The sequence below is a fragment of the Geotrypetes seraphini genome, chromosome 9, assembly GCF_902459505.1.
Source record: "Geotrypetes seraphini chromosome 9, aGeoSer1.1, whole genome shotgun sequence".
Lineage (NCBI taxonomy): Eukaryota > Metazoa > Chordata > Amphibia > Gymnophiona > Dermophiidae > Geotrypetes > Geotrypetes seraphini.
Window position 1 is genome coordinate 117396282 of NC_047092.1, and position 16996 is coordinate 117413277.

The following is a 16996-nucleotide window of genomic DNA, read 5'->3' on the forward strand; positions in this document are numbered from 1 at the left end:
AAGGCAGAACCCTGATGAGAAGTTTGACCGGATGGGAGGTCGAGGTTGAGACCGGGACAAGCGGATCCATATCGCCAAAGAGTTTCTCCACCTGAACTCGATGATGCTTGCGGGCTAGAGGTCGAAGGATAGCACAGCGAGTACACGACTCCGGATGATGGTCAGGTCCCAAACACTGAATACACCACCTATGTGGGTCAGTGAGGGAGATCGCGCACTGGCAATGGCTACACTTCTTGAAGCCTGTGACTGGTCTGGACTAGAGAGTTGAACGGGGACCGAAATCCCACCCGTCCCCGCCAAAATCCCACCTGTCCCCATGAGGAATCCCACCCGTCCCCACCCATTTCCGCGAGGAATCCCCTCCATCCCCGCCTGTCCCTATAAACTTCAGAAATAGTTATTTCATTTAATTATGCTACTGAATTAAAGGCTCTGGTAGAGACCCATTTACAAATAAGCAAAGAGACTTTATTAACTTGGAAATATTAATTGGGAAGAATACATACTTTGAAAACGGATTTCTACCAGAGCCTCTAATGTAAATCTAAAATATAAATACTCAGCTGATGAGAACCCCCAAGCTGTCAGCTGAGGACTTCCTTTGCAGTTGGCAGGTAGCAGTAGCGTCCCTGAGTCACAGATGCTTGCACCTCAGTGGCTCATGGATGCTGACAGTAACTGCTGTGCTTGGTGGAGGGGAGTTCTGGCCATCTCTAGAGGAGGTCTTCTGCTGGCGGTGCTTGGGGATCCCCACCAGTCACAGCAAGGGTCAGCAAGTACTTCAACACTGTAGAAATAAAACCAGAAATGCATTTCCTTTTCTTTTGAACACAATACAAAGACATCTGCTATATACATTTCCCAAAGCTAACATATTTTAGGCAATAAATTCCATTTTTTACCTTTGTCTGGAGACTTATTTTTCCATAAAATTGGTCCCAGTTTCTTTTTTCTGCTTTCCCATCTTCTGTAAATTCTTCTTCTGCTGTCCATTGGTTCCTCCTACCATGGTCCAGCATTTATCCCTTTATCATCTTTTGTGCCTGCGCACCAGCCCCATGCCCAATATTTCTCCTTCTATCACCCCTCTCCAGCACCATGCCACATCTCTCCCTCCATTCCCTTCACCACTATGTCCAACATTCCTTCCTCTTGCATCCATTTCAATCTGTCCCACTGTTTCCTTTCCACCACAATATTTCTCCCTCTCATCTGTACCTCCCTCCCTATGACCATCTCTTTCCCTCCCTTCCTCTCTCCCAAGTTCATGCCTTCTGCGTCCAAAAACGCGTTGCCTCCCCCACCTCAACATCTCTTTCCCTCTCTTCCTCCATCCTCTTTCCCAAGTTCATGCCTTGTGTCCAAAAACGCACTCCCTCCCCCCTTTTGTGTTCCACCTCCCAGCCCTCATCTGCAAGCAAATTACCAGCAAAATGGAGCTCTAGCCACGAGGCTCATCTTCTATTTCCTGCCTGCACTGCCCCAGCACACATAGCCGATCGGAAGTCTTCTCCGATGTCAGTGCTGACGTCGGAGGGAGGGAGGGCTTTGCTTAAGCCCTTCCTCTGATGTCAGCACTGACATCGGGGAAGACTTCCAGTTGGCTGTGTGCTGCGGCAGGGCAGGTAGGAAAAAGAAGACGAGCCTCGTGGCTCGAGTTGCATCGAACCCTGCAGGATCCCCGCGACCCTAGGAGGCATCCCCACGGGATCCCCGTGACCCGAAGGGGGAACCCGCGGGATCCTCGTGACCCGAAGGGGGAACCCGCAGGATTCCCATCGTCCCTGTTCCCATGCAGCTCTCTAGTCTGGACATAGACGGAAAGATAGCCCTTTTTTTTAAGAAATGAAAAACGCAGAAAAAAACACAGCAACCCTGAAAAATAACAAAACACAAGCTGCGGTGAGAGAAGGCACAAAGTTTAGAATTGAGTCTAGCACAAAGCTTCGAAAACAAGACTTCTCGGCTCCGCGGAAAACTGAGAACTAAGGAGACGTGTGTTCTTGCGTTGGCGGGAAGGCACTCGCGCATGCGCGGTATGGCAGTCGCAAACTTTCTAAGTTCTGTAAGCAAGCCAGCTTGCAAAGCTGTCCACATCGGGGCTCCATGGATGACGTCACCCCATGTTGAGAATAGGCTGCCTGCTTGTCCTGGGATAAAGTAAATAAATTATATTGCTTACTTTACTCAAAGTCTCTCAAAGTGTTACTAATCTTGTTGGCAGTGCCTTTTCTCATACTCCTTTTCCTAATTGATCCATGTGCCTGTACCATACTTTCTTGTACATATTTAAACACAGTCTTTGGGACTGATTAAAATAGCTCCTTTAAGTTTTGCCCATGCTGTTCTACTACGGTCAGCTGTTCCCATCCAACTAACTCTTCCTTGAGGTATTCCCTCATTTTGCCACCTCTTATTTAGGAGGTACTAAGGGCCAGATTCTGTAACTGGCACCTAAAAAGATAGGCACATAAAGTCAGACGCCTCTCCACACCTAAGCACCAGTTACAGAATTGAACCTAACTTAAAACTTAGGTTCTTGTAATGTAGGCCAGGGTTTTACAGGCCTACATTATAGGTGCATAAGTCCTTTAGAGCAGAGTTCTTCAACCTTTTTACACCTGTGGACCGGCAGAAAAAAAAGAATTATTTTGTGGACCGGCAAACTACAAGGACTAAAATTTAAAAACCCCGTTTCCGCCCCATCTCCGCGATCTCAGTCCCCACAAATCATCTGATCCCATCCACACAAGCCTCAGTTATGATTTTATATTGAATGTATTTTATTAAAGTATAAAAAGAAACAATATTCTGTAGAATTGTCATTTTATAAATACAAATAATTCAGAGCAAGGATCAACAAAACCCCTGTCTCCCCTCCCCTTCACATATATCCCCTCTACTATCAAGAAAACTGAACAAGCCAAATTATTATTTTTTTTTTATTTCTTTATTGATATTTTGAACTTGACAATGTATACATTTGAAAAATCGAAAAAAAAACAAACAACTATATGAAAATACACTATTAACATCAGAAATATTACAATAAAAATTTTAAATCCCTTCTTAACCTATAACAGTAATGATATTATATTATACTCATCAATATTATAGAATATTATAAAATTTATACCTCTAAATAAATAATACACCCCCCCCCCCACCCTGGATGTGCAAAGGAATCTAACATAAAGAAAAAGGAATCACTTTAATTATAATGTGACAAAATTAGTTAATGGACCCCAAATCCCCTTAAAGGATTTAACAAACCCTAAACGCTCTGCCATAATCTTTTCATATTTATATGTTGCACATATAGTTGCCCACCAAAAACTAAAATTAATCCTATCATGATTTTTCCAATTAGATGTGATCATTTGAACCCCTATTCCTGATAAGATCATGAAAAGGCGACTATTATTTCTATCCAAAGTGGGTTTATCATGCAGAATCGTTCCAAAAATTATTGCTTCATATGTCAAAGGAATAGAGGATTGAAGAATATTATTAATTTGCCCCCAAATCGACTTCCAAAAGCCAAGTATCAATGGACAAAAAAATAAAAGATGATCCAAAGTCCCAATATCAATATGACAATGCCAACATCTATTAGATTTAGAACTATCTACTTTATTCAACCTAACTGGAGTCCAAAAAATTCTATGTAATAAAAACAACCATGTTTGTCTCATAGATGCTGACATTGTACATCTTAATCTCCAAGTCCAGATTCGTGGCCAACGAGAAACAGAAATATGCTGTTTTAACTCGATACTCCAAATATCTCTAAGACTATTTTTTGGTTTTTTATTTAAAAATCCAGAAATCAATTTATACCACTGGGCAGCCTGATGTCCTATTAAATCTGTTTGGTAGCAAAGGATTTGCAAGCTAAAATAAGTTTTCAAATTTTTCCATTCAGGGAACCCCATCTGAATAGCCTGCTTCAACTGCAAGCACCTATATTGTTGAGTGTTTGAAATACCAAATGAATGCTGTAGTTGTGAAAACTCAAGCAGATTACCATTAGAAATAAGATCATCTAATGTCCTAATATTTGCCTGCATCCAATTCTTCCAAGCGATTCCAGCACCGCCTATTTGAATCTTGGAGTTTAACCATAAGGACTGTAAAGTAGATTTCATTATTGGTACCTCTGTTAATTTATCAATAAATTTAATAGTTTTCCAAGTATCCAATAAAATTATATTGTCCTTAGCATATTTATGAAATCTGATACTTAATACATGTGGAAGTCTCATAGGGGACACCAAATTCCGTTCCAAATATAACCAATCTGGTTGATGATCAGTAAGCTCAGGGAGGATCCAATACATACCTTGACGCAATATATAGGCTTGATGGTACCTATAAAAGTTTGGAAAATTTACCCCACCCTCCACAATTGATTTTTGCAACGATACTAAAGCAATTCTTGGTTTTTTCCCAAGCCAAACAAATTTTGTCAAAATATTATTTAATTTTTTGTAAAAGGACTCTTGAAAATAAACTGGTAACATACTCATTTGGTAACAAACTATAGGCAAAATCATCATCTTTACTGTTTTCACTCTCCCCCACCAAGAAATATGCAAAGGATTCCATTGCTCACACAATTCTGTAACTTTTAGTAATAAGGATTTTTCATTTACCTTCATTGTTTCTTCCAATGTACTTTTTATCCAAATTCCTAAATATTTTATTCCATCTTTCTTCCAACTAAACTGAAACGAATCAAATAAGCCTTTTATACAATGTATAATTTCTGATTTATTCCAATTTATTTTATAACCTGAAAATTTTCCCAAATTTATCAATCAAATCCAATAAATGTGGAATGGTTGACTCCGGATTTCTCAAATGAATCAAAATATCATCTGCATAAGCAGAAATTTTATATTCCCGACCTGCATAAGGAACACCTTCTATCTCCTTTGATTGTTGAATAGCTAAAAGTAGAGGTTCCAAAACAATATCAAATAACAAAGGAGATAATGGACAACCCTGTCTAACTCCCCTTTCTAAAAAGAACCTTTCTGAAAAAGTATTATTTATATATAATCTAGCAGATGGGGAGCTATACAGGGATTGAATCATTTGTATAAATCGAGAACCAATACCAAACCAATCCATTGCTTGATACATAAAAGTCCAATCTACCCGATCAAATGCTTTCTCTGCATCTAAAGAAACAGAAAGCCGGATCTTTCATATCCTTTGTTAAATGTAAAATATGAAAAGCTAATCTGGTGTTATTTGAAGAATGTCTTTGAGCAACAAAACCTGTTTGATGCATACCAATAATATAAGGGAGAGCCTTATTCAAACGCAAAGCCAATATTTTAGCTAACAATTTCCCATCAACATTAATCAAAGAAATAGGCCTATAGTTTGAAACCAACATGGGATCTCTGTTTGGCTTAGGCAAAACTATTGTTAAAGCTTCTGCCATAGTACCTGTAATACAACCTATATTTAGTTGAAACTGATATAATTTGAAAAGATGGGGTAACAAAATAGTTTGAAAAGAGTTAAAAAATTCTACCGTATATCCATCACTTCCTGGAGCGGATCCAACTCTAAGGGACTTTAAAGCCCTCTGAATTTCTTTTTGTGTTATAGGTGCTTCGAGATTTTCTTTCATATGATCAGGAACTTTAGGGCCATTAATCAACTTTAAAAATTCAAAACCATCTTTCTCTTTATTAAAATAATGCTCAGAAGAATACAAGCTTTCAAAAAATTTCAAAAATTGTTGTAAAATATTTTTAATTTGAGAATGAATTATTCCATTATCATCTGAAATAGCCATTATATTAGCTTTCCTTTTTTTTGCTTTTAAATAGTTAGCTAGTAATCTTTCCGCCTTATTTGAGGTTCTATAATACAATGCCTTATAGGACACAAACTCCTTTCTAGCCAATTGTGATGATATCTCATTGTATCTAAATTTTACTTTTAGCAAATTCTGATAAATACTTTGTTCCCATTTTTCCTTTAATTTAATTTCCAATTTTCAAATATTTTGTTCTAAAATTAAAAAATCTTTATTTAGTTGTTTTCTAACATATGCTGAGTACGAAATTATGTGTCCTCTCAAGGTAGCTTTAAAGGCATCCCATAAAATTTCCTGAGACGTTTCTTCTGATTCATTAAACTGAAAAAATTCACTTATTTTTAACTTAAATTTTTCTATAAAATTGGAATCTGCTAGCAATGTATTATTAAACCTCCAAACAGGTCTATTATTTTCTTGTTCATCTATCTCAAAATCAATCCAAATACCCCCATGATCTGAAAGTATAATTGAATCTATATTCGCCTTTTTAACCTTCTGTACTAAATTATCTGAAATGAAAAAATAATCAATTCTAGAAAATGATTTGTGAACATGGGAATAAAATGAAAATTCCTGATCATTGAAATGAAAAATCCTCCAAATATCTTTTAAACCACAAGAATTTATCAAATTATCTAATCCTAAATATTTTAAAATTTTACTAGGCTTTTTATCTAAAATAGGGTCCATTACTGCATTAAAGTCCCCTGCCAAAATTAAATTGGAGGAAGATGATGGTAAAATTATTTGTTGAAGGTTTTTAAAAAACTCAGATTGATTCAAATTAGGTGCATAGATATTGAACAGTATCAAGGTATCTTTCCCTGAGCTCATTTTTACTTGGACCCATCTTCCGAAAGGATCCATAGATCAGTGTTTTTCAACCGCTGTTCCGCGGCACACTAGTGTGCCGCGAGATGTTGCCTGGTGTGCCGTACGGTCAGGGCCGCCATCAGGGCAGTACCACCAGTCTAGGAAGAGGGGCGGTCCGCCCCACGTGGACAGGAGAGAGCTGGACGGGGGACCCGCGGAGTTCAATACAACTCGAGCCGCAAAGGCTCGTCTTCTGTTCCTGCCTGCCCTGCAGCTAACATATAGCCGATCGCAAGCGTTCCCCGATGTCAGCGCTGACGTCGGAGGGAGGGCTTAAGCAAAGCCTGCCCTCCGACGTCAGCGCTGACGTCGGAGAATACTTCCGTTCGGCTATTTGTGTGCGGCAGGGCAGACAGGAAGCAGAAGACAAGCCTTGCGGCTTGAGCTTCGTTTTGCTGAGAAAGTTGCAAAGATGGGCTGGTAGGCAAACACGGAACACAAAAGGGGGGAGGGAGTGCGTTTTGGACACAAGGCATGAACTTGGGAGAGAGGAAGGGAGGGAATGGGTTTTTGGACACAGAAGGCATGGACTTGGGAGAGAGGAAGGGAGGGAGAGAGATGCTGAGGTGGGGGAGGGAATGCGTTTTTGGACACAGAAGAAATGGACTTGGGAGAGAGGAAGGGAGGGAAAGAGATGCTGAGGTGGGGGAGGGAATGAGTGTTTGGACACAGAAGGCATGGACTTTGGAGAGAGGAAGGGAGGGAAAGAGATGGTTGTGTACACGGGGAATAGAAGAAAGGAGAATTTTTGGTCATAGGGAGGGAGTGAGGTACAGATAGTGGCATACCAGGGTGGGGGGGGGCAGTCTGCCCCACCCCGGGTTTACGTCCCAAGGGGGTGCACAGCTGGCCACCCTCCAGCGTTGTCCCTAGGCCGGCAAACTGCGGCTCTTTAGCCACTTGAGTGCCACCGCCGCCAACGGTGTTGTTGGCGGTGGCAGCATTATAAAATACTTTCTTTGTGTTTATTTGATTCCTATTCAAGAGAATTACTTTATATATAGTCAATATAGGCACAGAGTTAAATTTTTTAACATTTTCTAATGGTGGTGTGCCTCGTGATTTTTTTCATGAAACAAGTGTGCCTTTGCCCAAAAAAGGTTGAAAAACACTGCCATAGATAACATAGTAAAAGTAGCCATACATTTTTTATGTATCAAGATAGCCACACCAGCTTTTTTGCCTACAGCAGGGGCAAAAAAAAACACTGTTTAACCCAACCCCCTTCCAGCTTACTTGATTCTAATGCAGATAAATGAGTTTCTTGCAGGAAATAAATATCTGCCCCCTGTCTTTTAAGAAAAGATAAGGCTTTCTTTTTCTTTATAGGGTGATTGAGTCCATTAACATTCAACGAATACATTTTAAAATACAGTGGTGCCTCACATAACGAACTTAATTGGTTCCAGGAGCAAGTTTGTTATGCGAAAAGTTCGTTATGTGAAACGCGTTTTCCCATAACAATACATGTTAAAAAAAATAATTCGTTCTGTAGCATAAAATATGCTAAGATGACATAAAAAAAGATAAATTTATCTTGTTAGAGCTGGTGTTAGACACAACTGGGGACTGCAAAGTCCAGGCAGAGGCTTACGGCTCTCTTTGACCAGGGGGGACAGTTGCCCTAGTTGCACTACCCTAACCCCTATGTGTGACTGTGGTATTCTGTTAGCATGATATTTCTGTGTAGCATTCTATAATAATTTGGCTTATTCAATTTTCTTGATAGTAGAGGGGATATATGTGAAGGGGAGGGGAGACAGGGGTTTTGTTGATCCTTGCTGTGTATTATAATCACCCCCCACATACTCCCCAGTACCTTTTTAATCATCCCCCCTCGGTACCTTTTTTAATTCCTCCCATCTTTCCCAGCCAGTGGCGTACAGGCCAGAAGCACAGAGATCAGGAGCAATTCCTCTGCACGCCTGTGTGGGCCCATGCCGATCTCCGAATGGCTGCAGTTAGTTCTTGTGAGTCCCGTGAGAGCTGACTGCAGCCATTCAGAGATCAGCGCCGGCCCAGGCAGTAGCACAGAAGGCTTGCTCTTGATCTCTGCGCTTCTGGCTGGGAAATTTGCTAGACCACCAGTTACGAGTGAGCGGGTGAGATTAAAGTTGCAGCAGTGGTGGCTTTTTTAAAAAAATATGTGGCGGCGGGGGGAGGTTTAAAAATATGCGGTGGCGGCAGAGGCTTAAAAATATGCAGCAGCGGCGGCAGGGGGGTTTAAAATATGTAGCGCCACTGCACAGGGAGCCAGGCGGAGAGAGGGCAGTTAAGGATGCAGCTCGGGCGACTTCGTTGTGTGAAACGAAGTTCGTTGTAGGAAGCAAGACATGAAGTTCGTTGTGCGCAGCGTTCGCTGTGCGAGGCGTTCGTTATGCGAGGCACCACTGTACATTTATATTTATATTTATTTTAAGGAACCAAATAAAATGACCTGAAAAGATTTTAATTCTTATATATAAATTATCCCAATTACACATCCAACTACCCTCCCTTAAAACCCCTATATACCCTCCCACACCCATCCCCCATAACAAATATAAGTGAATGACAGCACACATAAAGACCAGGAAATCGAAAGAAATCCCCAACTAGCAAACTATCAATTCATACTATAATAAAATCTTAAAAGAATGAATTAAATTAAAATCATTACTTAAAATTACCATAAAATGAAATCTTGAAAATAATAAATTATATTATATAACTAATATCATTTTTCATTATAGATATTAAAACTTATTATATAAAATTTCCAACTTATCCAAACAAAACAAAAATCACAAAAATTAATAAATACCAAATATAAAAAATTAAATGAATAAATTAATTAATGTTTATGATTAATAGATACCCAATAAAATATTAAAATAATAAATATTGAAATATGAAATGTTAAAATTAATATATTAAATTATATTATTTATATTATCTAAAATTAGAGACAGTAGAAATTATTATATAAAATTATCATCCTATTCAACCAAAAACGTAACAAATTTAGAAAAATTAATAAATATTAAAAATGAAGACTAAATGATTAAATAAAACGATTATTACTAGATATCCAGAATATAAATGAACATTAAAATAATAAAAATTCCAAATCTTCCCAACCTTTAAAATTCATATCCATTCATTCCCTCATTATAAATTTTAAAATAAAATAAAAACCTAAAATCAGCAAACAAAGAACATATAAGAATAAATATATATAAATACTAAATACTTGTCACACTAGAAGAAAATCATATCTAAAGATAATAAAAGTAATCCATTTCTCAACTTATAAAAGATTCAAATCATCTTTACTAAACACTAATGTTACAGCTAGAGGATAAAAAAAATAAAATAAAAATAAAACTCATATCTCTATATTATTTATGTTATTATGGAAGTATCTGCCATAATATTAAAAAAGATATATAAATTATAATTAATAAATCAAATAAACATCTATCATCTGTTAATCCATAACATCAGAAAAAATAGAATTAGATTTCAAAAAATTGATGACCAGAACAAAATTTCCAGGACAAGCTTGTCAAATCAATATTAGGTTTCATAAGAAGTTGCAAAACCACAGAACCAGTCGACCTCAAAGACTTGTTATATCCCCAGGAAAGTCAGTCTTGTTAAAACCACAGGAAAGACAACAGAAAAAATGCTCAAAAAATTAATAGAACTTTGTAAAAAGTCTTTCTTCAGGACTCTTCCTTTGAATGTTAAAATGCCTTGTTATATCCCCAGGAAAGTCAGTCTTGTTAAAACCACAGGAAAGACAACAGAAAAAATGCTCAAAAAATTAATAGAACTTTGTAAAAAGTCTTTCTTCAGGACTCTTCCTTTGAATGTTAAAATGCTTCAATGAAATTACAATTCAGGCAAATTAAAAGTCTCGTATTATATGATGAAGTTGTAATAGCAGTTAAAACATTTCTGCTACAAACTAGTTTGGATTGAACTAGTTTGGATTCAAACAAATTGAAGAAGTTAGTAACAAATCATAGCAGTTTTTGTTTAAATCTTGGATAGTATCCTATTCCATACGATTTTCACAGCCTTCAATATATTGTTGAAGTTTAACAGGATCATCATATTTTATAGTATGATTATCATGAGTTACCCTCATGTAAGCAGGATAAAAGAGACCATATCTTGCCCCTAATTGCTGTAATTGGGGTCTCAATAATAAAAACTGTTTTCTTTTTTCAGCTGTTTTTGGGGCAAAATCAGGAAGAAACATAAGAGCTGAATTTTTATATTCTATTTTCTTTTTTTCTTTGGCAAGCCGCAAAATTTCAATTGCATGCTGAAATCTGAGAAGTTTTAATATTATAGGTCTTGGTCTAGGCTGCCCATTTAACTGCCTCACAGGAATTCTGTGTGCACGTTCTATTTCAAACGGAAACTTCGTTGAAATTGAAAATAAATTTGGCAGAATGCTACACAGAAATATCATGCTAACAGAATACTGAAGTCACACATGACAGGAATAGTTTTAGGGGAGTGCAACTAGGGCAACTGCCCCCTGGTCAGAGAGCGCCCTAAGCCAGCTGGAAGCTAAAGAAGCACTGCCTGGGTTTTGCAGTCCCCAGTTATGTCTAACACCAGCTCTAGCAGGATATATATTTCAAATCTGATATATTCTAAACACAAAATAGAAATAAATTATTTTTTTCTACCTTTTGTCGTCTCTGGTTTCTGCTTTCAATCTTCTTTTCACTCTCTTCCTTCCAGCGTCTGCCCTCTCTGTCTCTTCAATCCAGCATCTGCCCCTTCCATCCACTGTCTGTCCTCTCCCCCTTCCATATGGTATCTGTCTTCTTTCTATGCCCCTCTCCCCTTTCCATCCAGCTTGTGCCCCTTCTCTCCTTTTTACATGATTCATTCCAGCTTCACTGCTCTCTTCATTTTTATCTCTCCTACACCAGATCTATCATCGTTGTCCCTCTCTGCTTATTTTTCTGCTGACCCCTTCCTATCATCAGTCTCTCTACTTTCTCATGCCTGTGTCTCCCCTTCCCCTCCTCTAATCTCTCTGCCAGCTGTTTCCTTTCTTTTTTCATTCTCCCTTCCCTCCTCCTCCTGTCCAGCAGTAACTCTCTTCCCTTCCTCCCCTCTCAGCAGCATCTCTCCTTCTCTCTCTCCAGTAGCAGCTGTCCCATTTTTTTCCTTGCCCAGCAGCTTCCCTGATTCCTTTCCCTCCTCCCCTCCCAGAAGCATCTCTCCTTCTCCCTCTCCAGTAGCAGCTGTCCCTTTTTTTTCCTTGCCCAGCAGCTTCCCTGATTCCTTTCCCTCCTCCCCTCCCAAAGCATCTCTCCTTCTCCTTCTCCCTCTCCAGTAGCAGCTGTCCCTTTTTTTCCCTTGCCCAGCAGCTTCTGATAGTGGCTTTCTCCCCTGCCAGCAGCTCTTCTTACTTCCCAGCGCAGCGATTCACGAAGGCAGCCTCAGGTCCTTTGTTGGGTCGCACCGCCTCTGAGGAAAGAGGAAGTTGCGTCATCAGAGGCAGCCGCGACTCAGCAAAAGCCCCGAGGCTGCCTTAGTGAATCGCTGCGCTGGGAAGTAAAGGAGAGCTGCAGAGAGGGGAGAAAGCCACTGTAGGAGGCTCCCCAAGATCTCTCCGGCCCAGCGCACGCTTCAGATGTTGATCTTGCCGGCAATGCGCGGACCGGCAGGAAGTTGAAGTGAGTCAATCTTGCCGGCCCTGTGCAGACCGGCAAAAATTTCCTGCGGACCGGCACTGGTCTGCGGACCGGCGGTTGAAGAACTGTGCTTTAGAGAATAACGCCCAGTGGTGTCTAAGCTCTTCTTTGCCCTTAAACATGCCTACTTTGGATTTAGGCGCCACTAGGTGCCATGCAATAAGCATCTACCTTTTGTAGAAAAGATGTTATTGTGCCTAAGAAGATAGGCACCTATTACCCAATTAATTTTTTTTTTTCAATTATGACCTTGTTAAATCTTATAATCAAAACCAATTTACTAATTAGGTGCCTATTTATTTAGCTGGTTCTTATAGAATTTCCCTCTAAATGTTCCCATGTTTTAAGTTTGCCTTCCCCTGCTAGCATGCACTAATCAGAATGCACTAATCAGAATCTGAATTGTTTCCAACCCATTCTCCACCTATTCTCCCATAAATATTTTAAAAAATATTATGTGCAGTTAGCGCAAGGAAAAGGGGTAATTACCACAAAATGCTTTTAACACATTATACTGTGTTTTCTTGCATGTTAAGTGAGTGTTAGGGTTCAACCCCCTTTAGTAAGAGGGCCCACCTAATTTAGAGGTCCTTTATAAAGAGTGTTAAACTCTAATGCATGCTTAGTGCATTTAAAAAAACTTGTGTTTTGTGGAAATTTTGTATTTGCTAAGTGTGCATTAATGAATTTTTAATATTATATTTTGGAAGGAGGCATGCCATGAGATTAAGCTAGGCATGTCAGTGTTAACCAACTAATGTATTTTGATTAGGCACATGGGCCCATATTCTATAAACGGCGCCTTAGGTTAGGTACACTAGGTGCTCTACTGGCACCTAATTTAAGTGCAAAACACCATTAAAAAATGAAGGTAGGTGCCTACTGGCTCCAAAAAAAAAAAAAAAAAAAAGGCACCTGCATTGTGGATATGGAGACACTTTATGATGCCTAACACCACTGTAGGCAAGTTCTGTCCCTGCCCCTGCTCCATCCCTGTAAGCTTTGTCCTCATCGACACATGCCTCAAACATGGGGATGGATACAATTTTGTCCCTGTGTCATTCTCTAAGGATGCGAATTTGAAAAAGAAAAATGGTCAGATCCTGTGGAATCATCTGATTCTGAATAAAAAACCAGTCTCATTACTTTTCCATTAGCCTTCTAGTTTCTAAATTGCTAGAATATTCTGCAATATAGGACCCTGAAACAATAGGGTAAGTTCAGACTCATATCTCTGGTGACATGATGCCAACTGGGAAGCAATTACAGCACAGTGCTTCAAACTTGAAAAACAAATACAATCATTCATATAATGTTTCTTAGAAAATTACTTAATGCTTCCTGCAAATATTTTTACTAAGCTTAAATGAAGATTTTATATGTTAATTTTAGACTTCACATTTATGACATAGTCCATAGCAATACTTAGGGCCTTATTCATCAGTCTTTTCTTGTAGACACAGAATGTGAGAAAAGCCTTAGTGAATCAAGTCCTAGTATCACTGAGCATAATCACTTTAGGTGAGCTTAGCAGAGTTAACATAAAAATTTAGGAGATCTCTTACTTGTGTTGTTGCAGCCCCCCACCTGCACCTGGGAATCATCAATCCGGAACACCCAGCGTCCAGGGATCCCCACATTCGTTGTCATCTCTACATCAACAATGTCATCAGTACGTGACCCTGGTATGTTGAAATATCGCTTTCCATCACCAGCGTTGAAGCCTGCCTAGGAAAACAAGAGCAGAAGGTGGGGACTCTGAGGAGGAACATACCCTCAGGAGCACAGTTCTGTTACCAAGTCCAGAACTAACACAGTCAGAATATAAAATAAGGCACCAGGCCATACATCAAGGCAAATAAAAAGAAAGAAATAAAGAGGGGACACTACAGAGATACCCCTTCTTCCTGTTTAGACAACAGATTCATGAAAATTCTATTTCAATTTTTCTGTTTTCTCCTACTTTCAACCAAATTATTCCAGTATAGATCAATTGGGGATCCAAATAGCCCCTTCTTTCATCCTCAGCTCTTCCTCCTAAGAACTTTCAAAACTGCAGATTGTCAAAAATGACACTGTAAGAGATCACCTCCCACAAAGATAATGACCCTTACTGTTTTGGCATAAACTCTTAAACACTCACTAATGCAATCAGTCACACAGTCAGTGTGCCAGGAAAGGACCTCACAATTCACTAACACAATCCATCATATTTAGTCAGTGTGCTCGGATATGAAATCATATTCCACCAATAAAATCCATTACATTCAGCCAGTGTGCTCGTACAGGACCTCACAGCACATAATGTAATCAGTCAAATGCATTCAGTATGACAGAGCAGGATTTCATACCCTACTAATATATTTACCTACAGCTAATGTGCTGGGACAGGACTTTATACCTCATTAATTTAATGCCATACACAGTCAAAGGATAATTTTACAACAGTGCACCTATTTTTAGGAGCCAAGAAGGTGCCTGTTATGAGCCTATTTATCTGTTTACTTTTCTTTATAGAACAATAGTATAGTAGGGCAACTATGTACCTATAATTAGGCATGATCACTTCAAACAGCCACAGAGCTGGCGTAAATGTTCACAATTAGATTGCCAAGATTGTGCATAAATTATACAGTAATATTCTATAACTTATGCATGTCACTACATGCCCCATTTATACTCTGCCTGTGTGTATGTCTCCTTCAAACTACAAGCCATTGAATTTAGGCACCAGTTTATAGAATAGTGTGTTGCCAGAATACTGTCAATTACAATGGTATGGTGCCCGTATATGCTGGTATTCTGATCATTTATACATGTTTTTGGTGCCTAAAACCAGGCACAGCTTTATAGAATTACCCTCTCAGTGTCTTGGGACAAGGTCTCATATCACAAGACTACTAATTATACACAATGAGTTTGTCAGTAAAAGACCTCTCACTTCACCAACACAATCATTTACAGAGAGAGTTTTGGGAATGGATCTCACACACCATTAATACAGTCACACAGTCAGTGTGCAGGGTTAGGACCTCTTATCTCACTAATAGAATCAGACCCACAGTCAATTTCCTATGATAGGACCTCAAGTGCCAGTAATACAATCAATCATACATGCTCATTATGCCAGATAGGACCTTACACCCCACGAATACACTCACAAGGTTTATCTAGAAAGGAAGAGCACCAATAGAATCATCTCTGCCCCAACTTTAGGGCTTGGAAACTGCCGTGGTATCAGCAATAACAGGGGTATTTTTACTTCTCCTTCTCCTCCTTTTGTCCCTTCAGCAGGAAGCTCTGGTTTTAATGGGATCTAGAGTGGGGTTCATCACTTCCTGCTCCTCTACATCTAGGGTTACCAGATGCCCGGATTTCCCTGAACATGTTCTCTTTTTGAGGACTCCGTCGGGCATCCGGGTGGATTTTTTAATTTGCCACTTTTGTCTGTTTTTTGCCATTTTGGGGGGCAGCGGCAGCAGCCTGAAAAAGAAATCATCCTGGCTGGGGTCAGCGTTGTGCTCTGGAGTTCAAACCTCTTCTGGCAGCCTTCCCATCTGGCCCTCTCCCTTTCACCCACACCCGGCCGCACCCACTGATTCACGGCCCTCTTCAGTGACTTGGCAGTGGCAGCGATCAAGAAAGGCTGTTGACGTCAGGGCCTTTCTTCTGTGAGTCTCGCCTACTTTGTTTCAACTTCCTGTTTCCAAAAGATGGGACTCGCATAGGGAAGGCCCTGACGTCAGCAGCCTGTCTTGATCGCCGATAAGTCACTGAAGAGGGCCACAGGGCCAGGAGTGCAGCCGGGTGCAGGTGGAAGGGAGATGCCAGATGCAGGACACATGGGTGAAGGAGGAGAAAGAGAGAGGGGAGGGAGCCGGAGTGGAGGGAGGGTGGAAAGATGCTGGCTACAGGGTGCAGTAACAAAGGAAGAAGGGTATAATCTGAAAATGGAGACAGTGACAGAGAAGAGAAGGTGCAAGCAGATACTATAAGGATAGATACAGAGGGGAAATGCTGAAAGGGGGTAGATAGGAACATGAAGCAATGCTGAAAGGGAGGTCAATGGATTTACAGCAGGAGGCAATGCTGAAAGAGGCTAGATTGCACAGAGGGTGATAATACTGAAATGGAGGGTTGATGGAGATACGATGGGGCAGTGCTGAAAAGAGGGAGAGGAGATAGGGATACAGAGAGGGAGCAATGCTGAAACGGGATAGTGCTGAAAAAAGGGAGGTGAAATAGAGACACAGAGAAGCAATGCTGAAAAAGGGGGGGATAAGGACATTGAGAGCGCAGATGGGGAACATGGGGGGGAAGATAAGGACAGGGATTCTGAAAAAGAGGTGAAATTGGGACATTGGTGAGATGGGCACACAGAAGGGTGATGCTGGAAAAGAGGTGGAATGGTAACTGACAAACAGAAGAGAAATGCTGGATCAAGGAGAGATGGGGGCTCAGGCTGGAAGGAATGGGGAGAAAGAGGGCCAAGCCATATGGAAAGGACACAGAAAGAGGACAGATATTGGAAAGAATGAGAGAGTGAAGAGAAGATGAGGAAAGCAGAAAC

The 16996-nt window shown here is 40.0% G+C and overlaps 1 protein-coding gene across 1 annotated transcript in view; it reads right to left on the reverse strand.

The window, feature by feature from the left end:
- The window catches only part of SNED1 (sushi, nidogen and EGF like domains 1), a 1138259-nt gene that overhangs the window by 842958 nt on the left and 278305 nt on the right, over positions 1 to 16996 (reverse strand). The window contains exon 4 of the mRNA XM_033958723.1: positions 13992 to 14154. Within this exon, the coding sequence (XP_033814614.1) occupies positions 13992 to 14154 (163 nt within the window). The remainder of the gene's footprint in view (positions 1 to 13991; positions 14155 to 16996) is intronic.